Genomic DNA, 25662 nt, shown 5'->3' on the forward strand with positions numbered 1-25662 from the left:
CTAGACACATACCGACCCTCTTTCTATCACTTGACGCAGAAAAAGCCTTTGACAGACTGTTATGGCCCTTCCTATTCGCTACCCTACTCAAATTCGGATTCCCACAAACATTCATAACCGCTCTACAAGTATTATACGCTACCCCGCAAGCCCATCTCCTACTACCATTAACACACCCCCCTTCCTTCACAATATATAACGGCACACGTCAGGGATGTCCTTTATCCCCACTCCTCTTTGCGCTCTCCCTAGAGCCACTCCTGCAATCACTTAGAACAGACGAAAACATACAAGGCCTGAGAATCCGCGATGAGGAATATAAAACGGCTGCATATGCAGACGACCTACTCATTACAATAACAGAACCAATAACATCCCTCCCACCGCTCCTTCAAGCCCTAGAGACCTACGCCAAAGTATCCGGATACAAACTAAACATCGACAAGACCGAAGTCCTTGCCATCCATATAGACACCCCCACTAAAACAGCCATACGCCTAACTTACCCCTTTGACTTCACACCCACATATATCAAATACCTAGGTATTGCCATACCAGCGGACCTCTCCCGCAGCTATGAACTAAACTACACCCCCACGATCCAAAAAATCAAACAAGACATAGACAAATGGCAAAACATGCCGATATCATGGCTGGGCAGGCTGACGTCGATTAAGATGAACGTCCTACCAAGACTTTTATACTTATTCCAAACCCTACCAATCCCGATCAATCACGCAGATTTCAAACAACTACAAACTACCATCGATAAATTCATCTGGGCTAACAGACGTACCAGGATCAAAAGACAGACCCTATACGTCCCCAACAAAGCAGGGGGTCTAGGCCTCCCACATCTCATCCATTATTATCAGGCAGCCCAGCTAACGCAAGCACAACACTGGCACGCCCCCAGCGGTACCAAGCGATGGGTAGACCTAGAGCACGATATCTTTGGTAGAGACTTCCCCTCACTGTATATTTGGCTCCCCAGAGCAGCGAGACCCCACCTACCCCAAACATCACCTGCAATCCTCAACACAATCAACATTTGGGACAAAGTAACCCCAAAAAGCGGCTTGACTTCGCAACCCTCACCACTAACGCCGATACTTCGCAACACACACTTCCCACCCGGCATGACACCGAAAGACTTCGCCCGCTTCGAAGAAAACGACCTCACACGACTACACCACTTCTACAGAAACCGACAACCGATACCATTCGCAGATCTTCCACAAACCACACCATTCCGCACCTTTGACATGTTCCGCCACCTACAACTTAGAAGCTTCCTAGAAACACCAACAATTACACAGGCCGGCACAAAACCACTCACGCCCTTTGAAAAACACTGCCTACAAAACCCAACGCATAAAGGACAAATCTCCCAGCTATACACCCACATAATCCAAAATGTTAAGGACGGTGCACTCACATACGTGTCGGCTTGGGAGAGGACCCATCAGACTGGGCAGACATATGGGAGGCCACGGCCTCCATATCCATATGTGTAAATCACAAGGAACAAGCGTACAAGACGTTATTGAGATGGTACGTCACCCCTCTAAAACTTAAACAGATGGGCAGGTCAAATACTGACCTATGCTGGAAAGGCTGTGGACACAGAGGCACTTACATACACATGTGGTGGGATTGTGTCCACACCACACAAGTATGGAACCAAATAGAAATGATGGTTTCACAGATTCTCCACACTGACATCCCACATGACCCATGGATATGGCTCCTATCCAAACCCATGGCCAACACACCAAGATCCCACAACAAACTGATAGCCAAAATCGCGCTCGCCACCAGAAGAGCCATCGCCGAAAAATGGGGTAGCCCAGACACACCCACACTGGACACAGTGAAGAGAAAAATTAAGGACACAATTAAAATGGACGAATTGTCCGCACTGATCCACGACACAACTAAACATTTCAAAAAAATTTGGGACCCGTGGTTCTATGCATTCCCATTAACAACCTAGCCACCAGTCAGCACCAACATAACACAACACCTCACAAACACAATAACCACACACACCCTAAGACCATAACCCTAACCCTCCCATCCCCCCTCCCCCCTGAACCTGAAGACCATCCACACACCCCCCCTAACCCTCCCCACACTCCCCCACTGCCCAAACCGCTGCGCGGACCAAAACCAAATGCCAACCCAAGGATAAAGGTCCCACATAACCAGGAGACAGCACCACATTGGACACCTAGGGCACACACGAACACCTACCAATGCTCAATTAAACACCAACACACCTGAGATACGCACTCCACACCACATTGCAAACAACACCGAAAGGTTACCCAAACTGCACCCAAACCGACGTCATATGACAGACAACGAACTGCATAGAGCACGAAGAACGTCTGACATAGACCAGAACGACACGGACAAACACCCACCCCGACCCCCCCTCACACTAGGGGAGCCCGAACCCCAACGAACCGACCCGACTACCTCAGTAAGCAAACACGAGGGGCACAACAGAACCCCCAAGAAACCATAACATAAAATGAAGCCTCTTCTCTGCCGCAAACCAGCAGCAGGACAGGGCATCCTCTCCCATACCCCTCAGTCTCAAATACGCTACCCAGACCACCAGAACAAGTTGCATCACATGAGACTTGAATATTTACTCGGACAAAATTGCCGACAACGAACAAAACTGAGCTACTGTCCATATGTATAAACCAACGAAATGCCTATATGTAAACGTATTGTATATCTTCTACTCCTATTTAACCAATCGCTTACCCCCCCGCTTCCATTCTGTACCCTTGAAACCCCATCAAAACACACAAAGCTGCTCAAAATGTACACCGAAATGATATATAGGTTTGCTCTGTTTGCATACTGTAAAAAACACTCGTTTGTTATGTGCAATGTGTATTTTAAACCTTGACCTCCCGTTTTCTTTTCTGTACCCCCACCCCATAAAACAAAAAATCTTTCAAAATAAAGAATTTATAAAAAAAAAAAAAGGGGGGGATTTGTAAACCCCTTTGAAAAATCTTTAGAACCCATTTGTCTGAGGAAATATCCTTCCAATTTAGTGGCATATGAGGAGGCACACTTACTTGAATGCATGGGTTTTCGTTTGGAAGCTAAACCGCCTCTGGAATGCGCTCCTCTGCCACCGCCTGGGAGCTTATGTCTTCCACTGTAGTGGCGGTACTGGGCCTGGTGAGAGGCTTCTCGGGATGCTCCTGCAGCCCTATAGGGGCGACCCTCTGTCCGAAAGGGCTTTTTGTAGCCAGGGACGGTCTTCTTGAGTTCTGAAAAGGATCTCCTTGCCTTGTAATGGCCTTTAACCTCCTGAATGAACGAGGGACCGAATAGGTAAGAATCCTCCAAATTTGGGAACTCATGCGATTTGGGGGCTAGGTCGGACAGACCAGCTGCATGGAGCCAGCGGGATCTGCGGATGTTTGATATATAATTAAAGGATTGGCCAATAATTAGCACTGCCCTGCCAGACGCTTTTAAAAGGGCCATCTTAGATGCTAACAGAGATGAAGTGGAAGGTTTCTGAGCATTGCATTCTTTTTCTGCCTTATCCAGCATCAGTAATAGTGGGCCCACAGCATCAGCAATTTTAAACTGTATATTGTGAAAAGTCTGGTCTGTGGGATCAGAGGATACGCTGCTCCCTGTGATGGATAACAGCGCAGGGTCTACCTCTGGGGCCATTAAAGCCTGAATGTCCGGGATACCGATGTGGTTCCTGAGGAGAAGGTTATCCTCCTTAACCAAGGGGGATCTGAAGGCTAGTTTAGCAAAATCTCTAACCTCAGAATCGTGCTCCATAGCCCATCTGGAGTGAAATAATTTTGATGGGAGAGTCTTTCCTAGGAGACTTACTCTGGCCATCTGAACATTGCTTAGCTTCCCTTGCTCAGTGGAAGCTGCTGAACGAACCACTTCCTCGGATTCCCAGTCTATTTCTGGAGAGCCGTATCTGGAACTGGGACGGCTTTGGGAGGAAGAGTGAGGAAACGCTCTAGAAGAGGAAGGAGAGGGACTATCTAACCTCCCACGAGATTTGCCCTTTTCCTCTGGAAGGTGTTTCTGGTGCTCAAACGATGGAAACACACTATTCCTTTTTTGGGGTCCTGTCCCCTTAAATTTTCGCTTACTCAAACGAGTATGAGGGGAAGGAGAAGCGGAGAAGTTTTCCTCAGACGAGGAACTGGCGGAAGAGACCAGCCGTCTTCCTTTAAGCTTTTTATTTAAAACTGGGACCAAATCCTCCTCAGATGATGAAGAGGATAAATCCCTGGCAAGCAAAGCTCTCTTATGGAGCTTTCTAACATTGATGGGGCTGCCTTTAAGAGAGGCATCCACTGAATCTGTGGCAGACACAGAAATAGAGTCCTCCATCAATGATGCCATTTTAAAAATCTGAGGTAATCAGGATTCTCGCGCTCTCCTGATTACCTGATTGGCTGAAAGGCTGTTGCTGTGCAGATGCACAGCGCGAGCCTTTTCAGCTCTGGCATTTGACTCCGGGAGGCTGCCGCATACCCACTAGCTTTGCTAGGTGGTTATGCCTCCCGGAGGACAAAGAATATTGTTCATGGTACGGAGAAAGAGGTGGATGTGGTGAATGTAAGCTCATTAAGCAGGGCCCTCCACCTCTCTGTTCCTGGACGTCCAATTGTCTGATTTAAAACTACATGTCTGTTAGTCCACCCAATGTACAGCGCTACGGAATGTGATGGCGCTATATAAATAATAAAATAATAATAATAATAATAATAATAATAATAATAATAATAATGTAGCAGGGATAGAAACAGCACAGGTATTTGCACAGTGCACAAATTCAGCTTTAAATTTATCATTTTAAAAGCAGACTGTCAACAAAAGTTTTGTTCCCCTGCATTCCTCTTCAATCCCATTCTCTGTTCTGCCTGCACAACATTTTAGAGCAAAAGTATGCAAGTAGCGTGAAAAAAAAAAAAAAAATCATATATATATATATATATATATTTTTTTTTTAAATGATTAAAGGCCTGTTTCATGAGCATGCTGTAGCCGAATGGAGAACTCAAAAATACTTTTATTCCCTTTTGTTCGGCTGTCCATATTCCCCCGTCCGTTTACCGAACCCCCTTGCTGTGTGGCCCCTTGTTCACACCTTCATAATCACCGACCGCCCCTGGCTGTTAACCACAATCTGGTTGATAGTTCAAGTGCTTTCCCTGTATGGCCGCCGTTCGTATAACCGAATGCACGTTTTCAAACAATTAGCAGACATTTTGTCTCCCGAACGATGGCAGCGGTACATGGTCATCAACGGGGTGGAACTATTTTCGGATACGCGTCCCTGCGAACTCCTGGAAAACTGGTACCGCTGCCCATCCAACTTCCCGAACAGTTAGGAGAATGGCGTATGGGAGGCATAAACTACTGAATGGGGGAGCATTCATACCCTAACAGCCAGGGGGAGCATTCATCGTATTCGTGCGAGAACCCCCCGAAAGATGGCCGGTCGTTGTCTTGTTCTCTCTGGAACTGTTTTGGGGCATCACCTCGGGGCCGGTCAAAATTTCATTTGAATGCCGTTCCCGAACCACCAAATGGATCTGAGTGATATTTTGGCAAAGTGTGCACTCAGATCCAAGCTATTCAGTGATGTGACTTTCATGGGGTTCTGAAATTCTTAAAATTGATTTTTGGGGTGTTTTAAAATATTGTAGATTTTTCTGTGCCTGAGAGATAATTAAGTTATAGCTTTTTCTCACACAATTATCTCTCAGGCACAGAGGATCCTGGGAAGAAAAGCCCTGTAATTGAGACTATAAACCCCAGGCAATGTATAAAAGCTGTGGGTGGCAGAAATAAGTGGGCTATTTACTTGGCTAATTCTTGTTCCTGAGTTCCTGAATTCCTGTTTATAGCAGAGAGAGAGTCCTGGTCAGGACTAAGGCTCAGCTTAACTTTGGTTATTTAGGTGATTATTTAATTGTGGGGAACTGGTCCTTATACAAATGACAAACCATGGGCAAACATTTTTTAAATGGAATAATGATCAAATCCTCCTATGTTTTCCAACTTGAACATACTGTGGTGAATTAGAAATTCTGTTTTCATGTTCCCACCAGGTTTATGGATAAATCTTGCCACTGTATCTTTTAAGGAAGCTGATGTGATAGACCAAGGAGAGAAAAATAGCGATGTTTTAAAACGCAGCTCCCTATTTTGTACAGCAGAGGGCGCCCAAACGCCTTTTACCAACATCACAAGCCCCACTAAAATGTACAAATTCATAGCTGTTATTTTTGATTTTTATGACTTATTTATGTAGTGCCTATATTTAACAATACTGTTAGCATTTGAAAATTCGTTTTAGAGAACAGATTTTGCTACATAGCATCCATAAAAATGTAAAGGACTGCTACACCCATACAGGAGTTATTTTTGTGGTTTGTTTTTAATATAATTCGTCTGTAAAACGAAGCATTTTGTTCCAGAGGAAGATTAAATATTGCAGACATTCTCATACTGTACAATGAAATGGAACAAGCATTTTAAAAAGGCGGCTGTCATTTTTTCTTTTTTTTTTTTCCTTCTTCCAAATAGTCAGAGAGACTTTAAAATACAATACGTTCAATAATAATCACATGCCACAAAAAAAAAAAAACGATTTATTCAGAAAAAAAATAACCATTTGTCAGGCTGAAATGATGCAGCTACCGTTTCTAATTCACAATCGCTTTGTCCTCTTAGATTTGCAGCGATAAATAATCTTGTCACAGGCGAAAGGGGATTTTTAACCCTCTCAGGAAAGATTCTGTTTTATTGATATGGTCACAAAATGCTGAATTCTCCCTGAAAGTTTAAACTGTGTGTGTATAGACGAGGATATCAGTACAAAAAACTGTCAGAGCATCATGGGACTTGATATATGTAAATGTACTCAAAATAAATCAAAATAAAATGTATGTATATTTATATCTACATATATATAACATACATATATATATACACAACACACACACACACACACACACACCACACACACACACACACACACACACATACATATATATATACACAACACACACACACACACACACACACCACACACACACACACACACACACATACATATATATATATACACAACACACACACACACACACACACACACCACACACACACACACACACACACACACACACATATTTATACTCAATACAGACAGATACATATTTGCAAAGGGGTTAATCTGTCCTAGTAACAATTACGTTTTTTTTTTTAATAATTTCTAAAAATGTCAAAATGATTAAGTAAGAAGTGCCCATAACACATGTCTTTTTTAGAAACGTGTCTGCTGTATATGTACTCTTTAGGATTTTGGGGTTCCCAATCCCAGTACCCTCATGCCCCCCCCCCCCTACATTGTCACTGCAGTGTAGCCCAGAAGGATACTATAACTGCAACATTGTGATATGAATATAGTGTTAGCATTAACCCTTTCCGTGCTGGGATAGGGAATATCTACATTGACTTACCTTGAAGGACGCTTTCATAACAGACCTGTTTGTTGGAGGCTATTGCTTAAAATTCCTGATTCTTCAAACGTTTCTCAGGAATACTAAGCAAACCGTGTATGTTCCAATTTTTGTACCTTTTTTTTTATATAATTAAAATATTTTATTGAATCTCTTTCACTTCAATTTAACGCAGGTCTCAAGCTGTAATGAATTGCATTCTGTTGGTTTATATTAGGCTGTTTCGTTGTTTTTTTTTTTGTTTTGTGTTTTTTATTTTTTTGCTCCCACGTACTTTGATTTTTATATTATTTAATTGTATTAAAGGACACAAGTCTTAAATCGTTTTGGGCCTCGGGTTCTAAAGTGCTTGTCTTGATGATCTCATTCTCATGAAAAATAATGAATTTTAATCCATTAAAATCCATTACAATTAAGATAAATACACAAATAAATAAATGTGAGGAATGGGATAGGAAGAGGAGAATTAAAGATTCAACATATCTAACATTGTATCTACTGTATAACTGCTGTTTAACAGTATTGGGGTCCCAGACCCCTGTTTCTGTTTTGGTTTTGGGGTGAGGGGGGCTACCGAGTTTAAATCATGAAATAAATGCTGACCCTCTCACCCCTCCCTCTATTTTATTTTATTTTTTGTATTTTTTGCAGGTAACAGGGGAACAGTATGTTCTAAGAGCACTTTCTCTGCCCCCTTTTTTATTGTTTGATAAGATTTGTGGCTGAGATATATTTCTCAGAAAACCTGACAATAGGTTAATCACTGAAAGGTCAGACTGAGCATTGCAATGAGCTACCAGTGTGTTCACTCAATACCAGGTCCACATCGAAAACAGACCCCAACCAAATATACCTTCCCTCTAATACAGGTAGACACTAGAAATAGCTCCCATCATAGAGACATGGAACTGGATAAAGGTGGGATCACTGCCATTCAAATCCACCATGTATGTGAGTTACAGAAAAAAATAAAAAATAAATAACATATGAAATGGAAATATCTTATTATCTATGCAAATCTATAGTATTACATATCACAGCTCTGGTGGGAAACAAACAGCAATTAGACTTATTACACAATGTAACATAGAATAACATTACCCTGACCTTTCTTAAATAAAGAGGGGGCTTCACGCCCTGTATCATTGAGGTAGAAATATGACGGATTTACTAAAAAGGTGAGAATATTTATTTACCAACTGGAGTTTTTTTTTTTTTTTTTAATAAGATCAAAATTATGAAAAATTACATTTCTAAATATAGACTGATTTAACTGAGTTTAAAAAAAAAGGCAATAACAATTCAGGTAGGTTTGGGTACATTTTTGAATGTGGAATTTCAATTAGCAGTAGATCATTATTCAGTGATTAAACTTTTATGGATTGAATGGATCATTGAGAGAGTAAATAGAAAGAGAGATGGATACATTGTATTCTTTGCTCATCACATCGATGAGAGGCTGGTTCTGTTTGGCTCTGTTTGGTACCGATTCTAAATATATTGCTATTATTTAATGACCCATCTTGTCACAGTGATTTGTTATAAAGTATTACAATCCGCTTGTTACAAGACAATTATAGAGATTTAAAGATCCAACCCATTCCCTCACACCCCTACCACTACCCTACTCCACTCACTCCCCTCCTCCCCCCCCCCCCCCCAAAAAAAATAAATATATATATTATTGCCAACTAATCTGGCTGCAATTTAACCCTTTTGCTCATGGCTCATGGCAAGCTTGCACACATTGTTTAGTGTTAGTCAAGTGAAAAGAAAATGTGTCAGTAAACATAAATAATAATAACCATTGTATAATAATCACCATGCAATATTTAGTGATTGATCTAATGACACTATTATAAGTACAGGTTCCCCTTTTAGTGGATGGAGTGAACTCAAAGCTGTGTGTTTTAATGATACTTTTTAGTATTAGTAAAAACTTAATTAAAAATGAGCTTTTTTTATGTTTTGTGTAATTTTTTTTCCACTTTTTTTTTCTATAAATGTTTCCCCCTGTTTCCTCTTCAGACCATGCTGTGGATGAAGGTTCTGAGCTGTACATTGTGTCCCTTGAGTTTTCAATGCTCCTTTTTGTTTAACCCTTTATCTCTTGGCTTCTCTCTGTCCCTCTTTTTAAATAATGATCCACCCCATCCCTGCCTGCTACAGAAAGCATTAGGGTCCCAGCTCACTGAGAACTGGCTGCACTTTGTGCCAATAGTCAGATCTGTGTCATTTGCTGCTGCACTTGTAGTTGTGCTAAGTAGAGCCAATATCCCTTTGTACTAATAGTCTTGTCCTCATTTGCTGCCTAATTGCACTATATAAAGCCAATAAGAGGCGAGGTCTTCTTGCCCAGAGCCAAAGCACAGAGTGTGGGAGTTGGGTCTGGTACTCAACCCTTCCTCCTCCTCCTCCCCCCCCCCCCTTTAGCTCCTCTCCCCTCTCTCCCTCCCCCCTCCTCTCTTTGGCTCTCCCTTCTCTTGTCTTTTTCCCAGTTTGCTGTCAGCTTTCCCAGTCTGCAGTTGTTGGTGGCTGCCCTGGATGTCTCTTTAGCTTTTTTTAGTTTGTCCTGGTATTTTATTTACATTTGTGGCCTTCTAGATGTTGCGCTGAGACTCCTAGCAAAGGTCGTCTTCTGTCTCCTTCCCACCACCTGCAATCTCCTGGATTTAAAGGGGACCCCCACACCCCCCTTTTTTGGGAAAGGTTTTTGGCTTCTTGATTTTTGGTGGATGGTCAGAACTCACCTAAACCATGCCTGAAAATGGACAAGAAACCAGCAGCACCCCTGCCAAGGAGTCACCATTCTCCATCAAAAGTCTCCTGACCTGCGAACCAACTAGGGCTGTCCGCCCCCCAAAGGCTCTATTCACCCCAATCAAGGGGACCCTGGAGGGGACGACCTTTGCCCTCTCCCCACTGACTGACCTCTCTTTCCCTCGATTAGAGATCCCAACCCAGAGATTCACCTTACCTGCTCATTACCTGGAGAGATCCCCAGCCTGGTGGTACTCCTACACCCTGACACATGGGGGCCACACACCCAGGACTGAAGGTACATGGTGCAACTTAACTGAGATCTCTCTTTTTTGGAGGGTGGGGTGATGTAAGGTAGAGGTGTAGAAGTAAAAAAAATACCATAGAGCACTTAAAAAAAAAGGTCATATTTTAAGCTATTTAAGAAGATATGTGTGGAATGACACAGAGTGTATAATCTAAACTGTACAAACTCCACTAATTCAGGATCTAAATATAGAAGCAAATATAATAAGACAGAAAGGGGGCCATTTCAATTAGCAAGTGCTGCTGTGAATAGTCCAATATCAATGCTACAAACAGGTGTATTCACAGGGAACTGGGGGCAGGCTTTGATGTGCTATGAAACAGGATCTGTGGCTGCAGTTAAATGAACAGTTTCATTGATGCAAAGGTACATAATTAGATACATAGATAGCACCAGTGAGTGAAATCTAGTCTGGCTATTCACATACCGTTTACTGCCCACCTTCATATTATTCTGAATTAAATCAGCTTGTGACAGTTTTTGACACATTTACAATAAAATGTGTTCAAACTAAGAGTAATACACATAGAAACAATAACAATACAATGTTGTCAGCATGTGCCTTATGGAAATTTGTCAACCTTTCTCTATGATATTTTTTATTGTTTTTGTTTAATATAACCCTCTATAGTCCAGGTATATTTTTGAGAGCAGGATACATTGTATATTGTTTTCTGCGTGTACTGGAATTCTTTGGTCATTTCAATGAGATACACAGAGGTTCTAAAGTGGTGATGTCATTGATCTGGTGTTGTGGCTTTGGGGACCATTGTCCTGATAATGTCTTTTTGATGAGACTGATGATGATGGTGGTAATGAGGAAAGTGATGCTTGATATTGTGACAGTGACTAACGACTCTTGTTTTGGGTTTCTTTTTTAGTGTCAGAGAAAAGCCTTCTTCTCGGCCCTTCCTCTCCTGTCTCTGGGGGTGAGAGGGACTCTCCAGAATCCATCAAACCAGACCTTGACGCCAAGGAGAGCGATTCAAAGAGTCCAGAAGAGATCATTTTGGAAGAGAGTGAGCCTGAGGATGGTAAGAAGGAGGAGAGTGGAGAGGACTGGAAGAAGCGAGAGGACAGTCCAGAAAAGAAGCCCTGCAGGAAGAAGAAGACCAGAACAGTGTTCTCCAGAAGCCAGGTCTTCCAGCTAGAGTCCACTTTTGACATGAAGAGATATCTGAGCAGCTCAGAAAGGGCAGGACTGGCAGCCTCTCTCCATCTGACAGAGACTCAGGTCAAGATCTGGTTCCAGAACAGGAGGAACAAGTGGAAGAGGCAACTGGCAGCAGAACTAGAAGCTGCCAACTTGAGCCATGCAGCTGCTCAGAGAATTGTGAGGGTCCCCATCTTGTACCACGAAAACTCCTCCAGCGCAGAAAGTGGCAACTCTGCGCCCAATGTGCCAGTCAGCCAACCCCTTCTGACTTTTCCTCACCCAGTGTATTATTCCCATCCTGTGGTCACATCAGTCCCCCTGCTCAGACCTATCTGAGAGTGCCCCATCCCCATGATCATTGCCACTGGGTCAAAAATGAACTTGATAGCCCTGATCCAGAGGAGAAGGGACAAAATGACCAAGTGACAAAGCTGCAGGACTCCTCCAAAGAGTATGTAAGTACTAAAGGTGGATGGACATGAGCCTCAAACAGCACACTCCGGGCAAGGAATCAGCATGGTTGTTTAAGAAAAACAAAAAGATTACAATAAAATACATTTTTAAAAATATATATATTGAAAAGGACTCCTGGCACATCAGATTCTAGGCTCACATTTGAAAAAGTGAACAACACCATACAAATCAGACTCGCTGATATTTGAGAATCTTTTTTTTATTTTTTTTTATTTTTTAGAGAAACCAATAAAATGAAATAAATAATATATATTATTATTTTTTTTTTTTTAAAAAGCAGACAGCCCCATTTGGTGACTTGTTCAATTTGCCAAAAATATCCAGTCCCAAAAGAACTTCTTTTAATACAAACCTCATCACTTCTCCTGCAAAAAGGGTAACTTTGAACACTGTAATTTATTTTTTAAATTAAAGTAAAAAAAAACACACAAAACGAACTATTTCTATACATATTTTATCCACAATTTTGTAACAGTTGTTTCTTGTTAGTTTTTTGTGCATTTTAACCATTTGCACCCTGTTATTTATTTATTTTAAATCCTTATCCATTCCTAATACCCAAGACTTATTTTCAAATACTCCTTTCCCATGAGATTGTTTAACTTGAAACTAACTGTTCAATTCTTTTTTTTTTTCAATCGTGTTTTTAATATTTCTGTTTTGTAATATAATTATTGGACTGTGCAATACGACATTGTTTAATTCTCTCTGAAATCTTTCACAGAAAAAAAAACAAAACAAAAATAACAAAAAAAAAAAAACAACAACTTTATTTTTGCTTATTCAATATTAAATGGAAAAAAAATAAAGGGAAGAGAATTAAAAAAAATGGAAGTGAAATAATGAAATATGTTTCTGCATCACCATAAAAAATAAAAAAAATAATAAAAAAAAATGGTGATATAATAAGCAAAAATGAATTAAGCTGAACCAGATAGGCTTGAAAACCGGTTGTGTATGAAGTGAAATGTAAATGAAAGCAGATGAATGTTTAAATATATTGGGTCTGCTGTGAGGAAGCTGGGCTTGGTAATAAGGGACAATCAATAATATAATTTAAGTTATTTTGTAAATGTAAAGTCTAGGAGAATTGAAGAGACTCTTGTAGCTATGAGTCCATGAATTCTTTTTCAGTCACTTGTTGGAAAAGATAGTTATATGGACAGAGGCAGGGCATATTCCCCAATCTGTATCCTGAACATGCTACTGTCTTTTTTTTTTTTTTTTTATTAATAAAATATATTTGTTAAATGAATGTTTGTTGTGAAAATTAAATAAAAAAAATACACTTTCCTTAACCTGTCTTTGTGTCGTTTGCCTTAACACCTGAACATCGTTCTTTGTTTTTTTCAAATGCGTAATTATCAGACCAGAGTTTTTTTAGGGGGGGTGAGAAAAAATAGCCATTTAATATTTTTCTTTTTATAACTGTAATTGCAAGCAGATACGTCTAAAATTATCACGATCATGCCATTATTTGTTATTTCATTATTTTTTTATTAGGTCAGTCATTCTGCAAGTTTTATCTTCAACAGATAGGACAAATAGAAATATTTGTGTGCGTACAGAAGAAAAATAAAAACAAAAACTAAATTAGTTTTAAATATGTGAGAGAGATGGATTCTGTTGATTCTATTTTCTATTTTGTGTGTGTTTTTTAACCGTGTAGAATTTCTGAGAATATTACATTTTCTCTTTATATTACCTGTCTTTGGACCATTGTCTAAGCGCAAGCTGTGGGATTCCAAATGCGTTTAAGTCTCTTTATTGCACGTATAACGGTTTGAAATAAAAATATATATGAATACTTCTATACAGTTTCACATTCCACCGAGTAGAACCGGTTTAACAACCTGTCTCAGCCATTCTCTAAGTGTGGATGTAGCTGTTAATTTTTGGCACTTTGTCTCAAGAGATAACATGGTAAGTAATCCAGCCTACTAGTGGTACTGTATATAAACCAGTTTATTTCTTGGAATTAAAGCGATTTGCTTATTAAAGAATAAATAATAATTGAATACACTTTTCATTAAATTAGAAAATACTGGGTACAGTGAGACTGTTAATAGAAAATATTTTAAACCATGTATTAAGTTTTGGCACCTCACCTCTCTATCCAAAGCCTGCGCACCAGTGCCACTTTATAAACCAGTTAATTTATATAAATAATGATTATTATTTTTAATATCCCCATTTTATTATCACGGATTTGGAGCTAGTTTTCCTTAAATCTATCAATCAAATGCTGCATCAAATCAGAAGCTCTATAATATATTTGGATTCACATTGCAGAAAATGTATTCTAAATTAAGACAACTTTCAGGGGTTACAGTATAAACCAGTTTATTTCTCAGAATTAAAATGATATGATTGTCACATACCTGATCACAAGTCCAGTAGTCAATTCTTATTAAATAAACACAATGTAGCATACCATTGCACTTTCCCCCTGTCTTTGTCAAGCCTATTTCATCCTCACTTCTTTCTCAATCCCAGTAGAACCATATTATTTTAAATTGGCACCAGGATTGCTATTCTCTCTCTATCGTATGTTAACACAAATAGTGTGTACGTGGGTATTTTGTGTTTATATATTTATTTTAGTAATATGCCTGTTTGGTTTTGGAATGACTTAGACCATTCTTGAATTCGTGAGGTTTTGTTTTAAGCTCTTAACCAGTTCTTTTTGATTCATTGATTCATAATGTCTGGTTATTTGCAGTAATTACACAGGCAGCCAGTTCTTGTTGTGATGTTAAAAAGATAATATCGTTTTTGGTTGATAGAAACTAACCCTTCAAACAATTCGTGTGTACTTTTTTTTTATTTTTTTTTCTTAAATGTATTTAAAGGACACAAAGAAAAGCAGAAACGTTTATTTTGAGTTAGTTGGGAATAAAAACTTTGGCATGTGACCTAACTGAAAAAAATAAACAGAAATTCTAAGTCAAAATATGCTGTCTCTTGTGTATGCTAAAAACATAGGGATGCTTCTTCTGTTTGCAATACTAACTTTTAAAGAACTCAAAAGCAGGTCATTAAATTGTTTCAATAGCAAACATGATCCAGATTTTACAGAGATAGTGACATGTTACCAAATCAGAAGAAAATACTTCTTTATTTGGGGTTAGTGCCTGCAAATTTCTTCTTGATGTATCCAGAGTGTACCAGCACAAGGGGTGGCTAGATTGTATTCAGTACAGACTGGATTTGTTTCTTTGTATCAAAATGTATCACTCCTAGTTCAAAGGAAGCTCTTCTATAATGGTAGACTCCTAAAACCATTGATCTCTGACCTTTGGTGTAGAGGTGTCTCCAATGGGGCACATACAGTCAGGCTCAAGGACTCAAGTGTGGCTAAGCATTGTAGGAAATGTAGTCCAGGAATATCTGCAGTGCCAACATTGGTTTTCTTTGACCTGGATAATCCTCTGTTCCCAGGTAACATCTCACACTCACTCACTGCACACAGTTGACTTAATCTCTTAGAAAATAGGAAATATATACATATATAAATATATATTTTTTTGTTTTTTCTTTGGCTGATAAAAAAAAATGATTGAATTTGTGCTAGGTTTAGAAAATTGGCTGTTTGAATTAACAGTAGGTACCACATTTTGCTAGTGATGTTGCTTCTATAAACAAGGAGAAAGATGCTTTCTTGTGGAGTCCTATCATAGCTTGATGCAACACTAGATACACATCTGATTGACTTTTACTGAATAAAGAAGGCTTGTTTTTGTCATCCTTCCAAGTATGTCTTGCTGTGGCATTCTGCAACATGAAAGAGTGCTATAAAAGTAGGAGATAGTCGATTAATTTCAATATTTTTTATACTGCTGCTTTCTTTCTCTCTCTAAATATTCCATGAACAGAACTTAGCAACTTCCAGCAGATTATTAGAGATGCCAGACTCTCATTATTTCCAGTGGAATTCCCCATGCAAATACATGATAACAAAATTAAACTATATTTTAAATCTACCTAGGATAAAAATGGATATTCATTTTTTTTCTATGGTTAAAAAATAGGTAATAGGTAAATAGGTAATAGGTAAATAGGTAGATAAGTAAAAAAAATATATATAATATTCTGATAGTATTTTATTTCATTGTGCATGCTTTAAAAATAAAAAAAAGGATTGGATAGGATTTTATAAATAGAAAATTGAAGATTTGAAACATGTTGACTGTCAATTTGCAGAGAGATGCTAAAATATATTCTGGATTTAAAATCCTGCATTTTTATTAAAGGTGTTCAGTACAGATTTTTGTAAAGAAGCAGTTGCTGAAAGAAAAACACACACAAAAAAAACAACAACAACAAAAATAATAACAAGATAGAAATGAGAAAATTGAAGAGATCAATGATAAAAATAGAAAAAACATTTTTTTTTTTACAGACAATTATTTAAGTATAAAAAGTGCAGGACTTGACTCAGATCCACAGATATAGCATAGCCACCTGTGTGTGTTTTTCAAGCAAATGGCACGCTTTCCTAGGAAGCAAATTAAACAATTAGAGAGACAAAGAGGTGCATTTTTTTTTCTAAAATAAATAAGGTTCTCTGTGGTCCAAATAGACATAAAAGATGGAGAACAAATGCTGAATGTTGGTTAAAGTAAACAGCTGGCTACTTCTCAGCAAATGCAATTATATGAAGAGGACAAGATAAAAACCAATCGTTCCCCCTGCCTGTCCCTAAAATATCCCCACTACACTGTAAAATGTGGAAAGTGGAGAGGGCCCTGGGAATATCATTTTAAGACTGAGATGCATTCAGTGGTAATTAGCCAAGTGATGGCGCAACTGCCTTTGGCACAAAGACCTTGTACAATGCGCAGGGCACGGTTGGCACAGATCCCTCTATATTCCAGTAATCAGACCTCTTACAAATCAGGGGTGTTTTAAACTACCAAGGCATGGAAGCTGGGTTGGAGATACTAGAAACTGGAATTTATTCTCTAGCTTTTGATAATCTGATTTATTGAGGAGGGCGCCTTGTGGAACAAGGGATGGCTGGCACAATGTGTGCCACATGGCACAGAGGATGGCGGGTTTTACTATGAAGCAGATATAATCAGCAAAGCCAGGGGACAGTTTATAGGAATGTCTTGCAGGGTGGGGGGTGAGCTTGTTAGCAATGTATGGTGCCCATTTTGCCCTGTGAGAGCCAGCCCTGGCACAACGTGTTTGGATATAGCTGGGTGCAACTGTGTACCTCCCTCTGTGCCTATGCCCTCCTTCTTCTCCCTGTGCAGAGGGCACCAGGCTACTGTGCTCCTGATCACTTTGATTTGGGTAATTCAGCTTAAAGTGCCCCAGTTTTCTCTCCAATCTAGTAATAAATCCTGGGCCACTTGTGTTGATCCCTCTGACTTTGGTTACTAAATCTGTGCGTTTGTTTGCAATTAAAAAGAAATGTATTTGTACAAGTCCAGTGTTTTGAGACTGGCTGAACAGATCTCGCTTTGCTATTTGTATTAAAAACACACTTGTATTTCTTTTATTTGATAGTAAATATTCAGTCTTTGTGTACAGCAAAACACTGGGGAGAAATATATAAACTTCAAGACACTGCAGTCCCTTTATTCAGAATCAGGAGCAGTCTGCTGCCAACTCCTATGTAACACTGAGCCATCCCAGGATCACGCACTGCAGGCTACACTCTCATCACACCTCCCTCCTTCTTCAGAAGATAACACAATCCTAAAAAGAGGTGAGTGGCCACTCAGTTTAACCCTTCCACCACCAATGAAATCTCAATGAAAACCCATTACTGCAAAGGGTTCTTACTAAAATCCACGCTGTTGAAAGGGTTAAAGCCCCATGCCATCGTGATCCCACCTGCTAACTCCAAACTTAACCCTTTGAGTGCGAGAGAACCAGCAGCCCCGTGGCACCCAAAGGGTTATTCGCCCAGGCGCCACATTCCAATTGCCATTTTGTATTGGAAGGTCATATGGCGTTTGTTGGTATTATCCAGAGTATTAACCCTTTGCATCTCAGATGGAAAAGTGAAGGTGAAAAAAAAAAAAATCACGACCCAAACAGTTAATTTAATTAATATCTGTTTGATGTCTCTCTGTGAGCGTATGCATTAGACAGCAAATGTTAAAGAATCAGTTTTATTGGAGGGCAGTTTTTTTTTTTAACTTTATGGGGTACAATCTATTTTACTCAGTACAGTTATAAAAAGGGGGAGGTCTTGTATTGCATTAACCCTATAAAAAGCAGATTATCAAGAAACTAGCCACTTCAGTCATCATTTAGGCTAATCATTAAAATAATGGGAATTATTCCCTTTGGATCGAAGTGTCAGTAGTGATATTTCTCTGTGTAAACATCAGATTCAGAATGTGAATTTTTTTTTGTGTGCACTTTGTGTATATGTTAAAATGGTTCCTCTATGTACATACAAATGTGTTTCAAGCGTCTTGCAATAATCACTTTAGCCTATCGACTTGTAGCAGTGTTCAAACAGAATGAGGAGCCCATTAAGTTACATTAACAGATTGCTGCAGCATAATGCTCCGCTCTGTATTGATCGCAAAATGTCTGTAAAATATTGTTTCAAATGTATCTATTGTTCTATTGCTACTCTGTCACTTTAGTGACCTTGATGTGTTCCCAAACAGCCAAATGAGCTTTTGATGTCTGTTATTAAATTAACAAGTTTTTACCAAATATCACTGGGGGGGTAGGCAGCATAATAAAAGGGGTCAATAGGGACCATAATGCACTGTATTTTTATTTTCTGGTTCCATGGTTTAAAGGACCAGCTCTAAAAATGCAAACAGAAAAAACAAACAAACAAACAGGCAGAGGGCTGTATAGATTAGACAAAGAGGGCTATATGCACAGACAATGAGACATTAAACTGGCAATCTGAAATCAGCAAAGGGTGGTCCATGTGTTTAAAGTTTAGTGTTTTATATTTGTACTTCAATATCCCTTATTTTAATTCATCCTTATGTGACCTTTCAAAGCTGAACAGACACAGTACAATTTTACAGATAATCTCATTAACAAGATAAAATATTTTAACTTATAAAGAGTATGGCAGAGACATACCCTGCCCCTAAAATAGAAGTTTATTAATATATTCTGTGTAATCTTATGAGATCATAGAACACTCAGAAAACCCTTAAATTAACCAAAAATATGTAATGTTACTGGTCCCAGGAGCAGTACACTTGGAAAATCCTCATATCTCTCCACGCACATATACAGAATTAATATACATGGATACACAGTAAAGGTATAAGGTATACTTGAATGAGGCTAGAAATTAACTTTAGTGCAGGAGAAATAAATGCACAATTGGGCCTATATCAGCCAGTTCTGTGCTTTGAATCTAAGTGGAACATTAATAGTGAATTCTCCATACGTATCCACATATATGTGTTAATTTTCCTCCCAATTATCAGTGTATCCCATACATTATAACGTGGCCTCTCTGATAGTGGGGTGAAGCATGAAGCACACTAATGCTTTTAAATAGGAATATACTATGAGTTAACATCACCAACATGGCCACCACTTCTAGAACCTCTTTGTAACATAATACAGGTTGTAGGGAGTGCTTTGTCATACACCTGTAGGCAGAATGACCAAGTCACTTTGCATGCCTGTCCTGTTAACCCTTCTAATCCCAAATGTCTAGAAACTATCATCTCTTAAAAAATTGAAAGGGTTAACCCTGGCTGTTACAGACGCAAGATGACACTGCCAACTCAAAGCATGCTTAACCCCCGGAAAGCAGGCTGCCTGAGAATGCTGATAGTTGCAGTCCAAAGCACTTAGAGTCCATAGGCTTGTCTATTAGCTAAGTGGAAATTCAAACAATTAGTGCTTTATTGCAATTCATCAATGGCCAATGTTATCAATATAGTTTTGAGATATAATTCCCTGTCTTGTGCTGAAGTTGGCCTCTCCAGCACATAAAGGGTGTTCTTAGCTAGCCAACACACCTCTCCCCCCATTCATCCCAACTGGCCTTGCAGTGTCCCATATCATCATTATTAGAAAACGAATGGGGCCATTAATTATTATTATTTTTATTACCCAAGTCATTATTGAGTGGGTTAACCTCTTACCTCCCACATGGAACTGACACTGCTGTGTTCCAACATATAACCTTTCCAGGAGACAGTGGGATTTTCTAAAAAATGGGTCTGCCCCAGGAGCTGTAATCTTTGAGTCTGTTCCTGCTTTTGAGCTTCTTGTTGATAAAAGAGTAAGGATCAGATTTTCATCAAAGTTCTATTAAGTGAAACATAGGTTGTAGGCAGACCCTGATTGAAACAGTTTAAATTTTAATTGTGTTTTTAATTTGACATATAGTTGAAGAAAGGAATGACACTACAACGCCAAAGGCCGGTCGATTTTCTTAATTTCTCCCAGAGGAATTGATGGGTTTATCAGGCAACTAGATTGGAAAGCCATTAAAGTCTTCTCTGCCTGGGCTGTTAATTGGAACTTGATGGATGAGGTTAGTCAGGGTACTAGGCAATGCTGATCCAATCTTTAGGACTTTCTGTTTTCCAATAAATTATCCAATTCATTTTCCAAGCACAGATTACATAAATTCTACACCTCTAGGGCTCTGGGTTTAAAAAAAATAAAATAAATAAATAAAAAAAATGACCCCCCTCCCTACCCCCTCCTTGTAGCATTGTGCCACATACCATTTGCACCAAAATATGTTCTGAATGAAAATCGAAATATAATCAACGTTTATACTTAGAAAATTTATTGCAATCATTTTCTCTGGTAATTTCCTTATTTTAAAGTTTGGACATGTCATACATCATCATATCCTCAGCCCCTGTACAGGGAAAAAAAAGATTCTGTGTTTAATATTTAGTAAAGCTTGAATTCAAGATCAAACACATTTATGACTTCATCTGTCATTTACTCACATAGACTTCTTCCAATATCAGATTCGAGCAACAAGCCTATTTTCTAACTGCTGCAGAAAAAAAAAGAAGGCAAAAGATCAATTTTTATTACAGCTTTGTGAAGGCTCACAGCTACCTTGATAGCAGGCTGCATTGCTGATCTGATACTATCTAGCCTTTAACCCCTTCTAGTACATCATTGAATTTGCTCTAAACACCACCAATACTACACAGAATCTGTCATTAACCCCTTAAGGACACATGACATGTGTGACATGTCATGATTCCCTTTTATTCCAGAAGTTTGGTCCTTAAGGGGTTAAACAAGCTCTTTGTCACAAGTGGGTTTAAAGCACTGGCAACAAAAAATAGAACATTTAATTTTTTTAGTATAAAAAATATTGTAAAAAAAAAAGTAATTCAAATTATTACGGATGGCTGCACTGCGAAACAGGCTTTGCTAGACATAGCACATATTTAAATTCAGCTAACTCAAACACATTTATAAGACTTTTTTAATCAGGTTAAAATGAATCTCCATCACCCTATTTATAGCACCATTTGCACCAAAGAAGTTGTGGTGTAAAGGAACTCCTGTCTAGGTGGTTATGGTTTTTATTTTTCTTTATTATTGACCAAACATGGCTATTTTAGCTTGTAGTTTGCAAATAGGTTGTAAACTCATCACAACTCACTGTTTAGTGCAGGGGTGCCAAAAAGGTAGATCCCCACATGTTTTAAAACTACAGATTCCATGATGCTTTGACATTCTACAGGTATGCAAAGCATCATGGGAGTTGTAGTTCTACGACAATAGGAGAACTGCCTTTTGGGCACCCCTGGTTCAGTGAATCTACCAAATATTTTATCTTATATTTTTAATATTATAACTTTGCTATTTTGCCTCAAATTGGCAGTAAGCGGAGGACAACTCACTGTTTAGTAAAAAATACCCCAATATCTAGAATCTCTAGGGGCTATAATGTGGGTTCATGGTAGGCCCAACCTATGCTGATAGTTTTGGTCTGGGGCAAGGGTAGGCAACTTTCAGCATTCCAGATGTTATGGACTACATCTCCCCTGATGCTTTGCCAGCATTACAGCTCTATGAGGATTATGGGAGATGTAGTCCACAACTTTTGGAGTGCCAAACATTGCCTACCCCTGGTCCTGGGGTTTCTAGGCCGAAATAGCAAAGCTTGAAATGTGTCTGAGTTGGATAACTTTTCCTAAATCGTTGTCAATTTGGATAATTTGGATTACGTCTTTACAATTTCTGCTTATTGAGTGCATAACATAGGGTTAACATGGTAAGGTGATTTATTTTCATTGCACAGCTGTCAAAATGTGCCTGAAAATGTTGTTACACCTTGTTGCCATTTCTACATTTTTTACACATTTATTCTTGAGTAGCACATGAAATTAACTTGGGAGCCATACAGTTTATAAGGCCGGATTCATTTTGAATTGCAACCTACTCTGGCGGCCTTTAAATGGTTAAGGCCGGAAGTTGTGCTCCTAAGCTCTCCTTGAGAAATAGCTGTGTGATCAGACTCAGCCTTAGTCTTGGATCAGCTTGCAAACTGAGATGCAAAAAGGATTCAACAATCATCTTGAGTTACAATTGCTACACTCTCCTCTCCACCATTCCCGCCCCAGTTTCTTGCACATCTAAATATTTCATCACACCTGCAAGAATATGTGCAGATGCCACAGTGTACAGCTTGCAGGTTTTATGGGTCCTTGCTGACACAGCAGTCTGCCATTGGAGTACATCTGGATTATGTAAAATACTAGAATTGCAAAATGATGGCACCGATCAAACCATGCGCGGTTATTCTCTAAAAAGTGAGAAATTTCAAAGTTTCACATTTAAGCTCAAAATAGTCGCTATATTGCACATTATGGTGAGTTAAAAAAAAACCTAATCTTAAAGGGACACTACAGGCACCCAGACCAATTCATCTTATTGAAGTGGTCTGGGTGCAGTGTCCCAGTCCCCTTAACCCTGTAATTGTAATTACTGCAGTTTTTGATAAACTACAATATTTACAATCCAGGGTTAACTCCACCTCTAGTAGCTGTCTACCAGACAGCCACAAGAGGCACTTCAAGGTCCTTAGCAGACTTTTGGTCCACTAAATGACACTGGATGTCCCCGCACGCTTTGCATGAGGTCATGCAGTGTCAGCTAAAACCCAATAGGAAAGCATTAATTCAATGCTTTCCTATGGGGTAGTCCTAATGCGAGTGTGGCCCTTGCCGCACATACGCATTAGGTCGTCCTTGTGTCTGAAGCCGACCGAGGAGCTGAGCCTGACCCAGCACTGCGATACAACGACTCTGGAATCAGATAAGTGACAGAAGGGTTTTTAAACCTTCCAGCACCACAGTGGAAGGGACATTATAGGTTACTATAGTGCTAGGAAAACAATTTTGTCTTCCTAACACTATAGTTTCCCTTTAAGTAAGACAGGTGGGAGCTTACATGGAGAACGCCCAGTCATCATTATGGTTTTGAAATTCCATGCCTGTATTCAGTGGTGTATTTTGGATTTGTGGTGCCCTAGGCACGACTAAATTCGGGCACCCCCAAAATTAAAATTTGCCCCCCCAATTCGTGTCTAGGCCATTTTTTTTTGACTGACAGATACATGCCCTCATTGATACATGCACTGATATACACTCACTGGCAGATACACAGTCTTTGGCACACACTGTTTAACCAACACACACTTTCACTGACAGACACACACTGACACACCTACTCACTGACAGGCACACACTCTCAGATACACATAAAATGACATACACACACTGACACAAACTCACAGGCACACCCATTCTCACTCACAGACACACACTGACAGCTACACTCACTTACTCACAGTAAGGTGGACAGCCCCAGAACACAAGGCAAACAAAGCATTTGTCTGGGAGCTTGGGGTGGCAAGTGCCGCCCTAGGCAAATGCCTTGTTTGCCTTGTGGTAAATACATCCCTGCTTGTATTCCATAACTGTACCCAAACAACATAGAGAGATCAAATGTACCACAGTGTGTAATATGTTGGTGTTTTATACACGATAGTAACACATTACATGACACGCTGTTTGCATCAGTCCTGGTGGCGTAGGCTAGATGGGTTGCAGATGTAAGAAAGGAATAATACAGGGAAATATGCAAACAACAACGCTTTTCTCTGTAAAAGCTAACGATTTATTTCGCAAACGGTGAATTGTGGTGAATCAACAATTGAGTTGCAAAATGCAGGCCACAAATAGCAGTGCTGAGTCTAGCTTTGGTCCAGTTTTGGAATTCTGTCGTTAATTCTCTGTTTACTAAATAAATTCTGCTTTTCTTCAGTTGATATTTTATAACGTATTGTTCTCGTTAGACACTATTGCCATAGTTTCACGAGCTCTCAGTAATTCACGGTGCTAACTTAATATTGTATAGGAATGCTGAGATGATTTGTATCATTAGTACAGCAAAGGCTTCTGTAATTAAATTGCAATCTTTCTTCTGTTCAGAGTTAAGAGCTGAACTACAATTCCTAAAAAAAAATAATGATGGCGTCATGCATAGTGGTATTTTGGGGAAAAAAGGGGAATAATTGCAGACTGAGAGATATGGGAAAAAAATGTTGGGCCAATTATTATTCTAAAAAAAAATGTGAAAATTAATAAAATACCGACAACGAGGTCACTTAAAGTAATCTGTAACCCTACGCTACACATTACAACTAATGTTTGGGTGCTTGTAGTGTCCCTTCCATAACTGGTAAGCAATGCAAACTGGCTATCCCTCTTTCACGTTTCTGTGATACTTTATTTTAATCCTGTACAGTTTGGATGGATGGAAATTTTGTTCTTGAAGAAAGAGGTGATGTGACCATCCTTCTTACTTCTCAATATAACAAACTAAATATAGAAGTAGCTCCTTTGAGACACCTCTTTATAAGGAGAATACCTACTCATTCATAAATATAAAACAATCTCAAATAGGAGCAGAAAGAAAAACAAACAAACAATTTTAAAACACTTTTTTGTTTTGGTTTGTTATTAGTTTAATTTTATGGAGGAAAAAAATATCAAATGGCATCTGTTCACAATCTTTTTTTTTTTTTTTTAACGAGCTGGAGTATAACATTGAAGGGACACTATAGTCACCAGAACCACTACAACTTAATATAGTTGTTCTGGTGTCCGTAGCCTATCCCTGCAGGCTTAGCACTGTAAACGCTGCTTTTTCATAGTAACACCTCTAGAGGCAGTCACTTAGATGGCCACTAGTGGTGCTTCCTAGTCCAGTACTGCGCATTGTGCAGCACTGCCACTCAGTGTCTCCACGCTCTGCATGGAGGAGCTGAACGTTCCTCTATGAGCAGATGGTGATTGGCACTTCCTATGGAAAAAGCATTGAATTGGCTGAGATCATCAAGATTGATCATCTCAGTTATGGATGCAGTACCAGGCGGGGCAAGCCACAGCAAATCCGGCAAATCCAAAAGAAAA

General features: G+C 39.3%; 2 protein-coding genes across 2 annotated transcripts in view; both read left to right on the plus strand.

Moving 5' to 3' along the window:
• The first annotated feature begins 10057 nt into the window (after window positions 1-10057).
• On the plus strand, window positions 10058-12465 carry HMX3 (H6 family homeobox 3). Its single transcript, XM_063433736.1, has 2 exons — window positions 10058-10605; window positions 11496-12465. Exons 1-2 carry the CDS (start codon window positions 10305-10307, stop codon window positions 12104-12106), a joined length of 912 nt encoding a protein of 303 aa, XP_063289806.1. The 5' UTR covers window positions 10058-10304; the 3' UTR covers window positions 12107-12465.
• A 5385-nt stretch (window positions 12466-17850) lies between these two features.
• HMX2 (H6 family homeobox 2) overlaps window positions 17851-25662 on the plus strand; it is a 29322-nt gene continuing 21510 nt past the window's right edge. Inside the window, exon 1 of the mRNA XM_063434071.1 lies at window positions 17851-17963. The gene's annotated coding sequence lies outside the window, so the exon portion shown is untranslated. The remainder of the gene's footprint in view (window positions 17964-25662) is intronic.

The sequence above is a fragment of the Pelobates fuscus genome, chromosome 10 (assembly GCF_036172605.1).
Source record: "Pelobates fuscus isolate aPelFus1 chromosome 10, aPelFus1.pri, whole genome shotgun sequence".
NCBI lineage: Eukaryota > Metazoa > Chordata > Amphibia > Anura > Pelobatidae > Pelobates > Pelobates fuscus.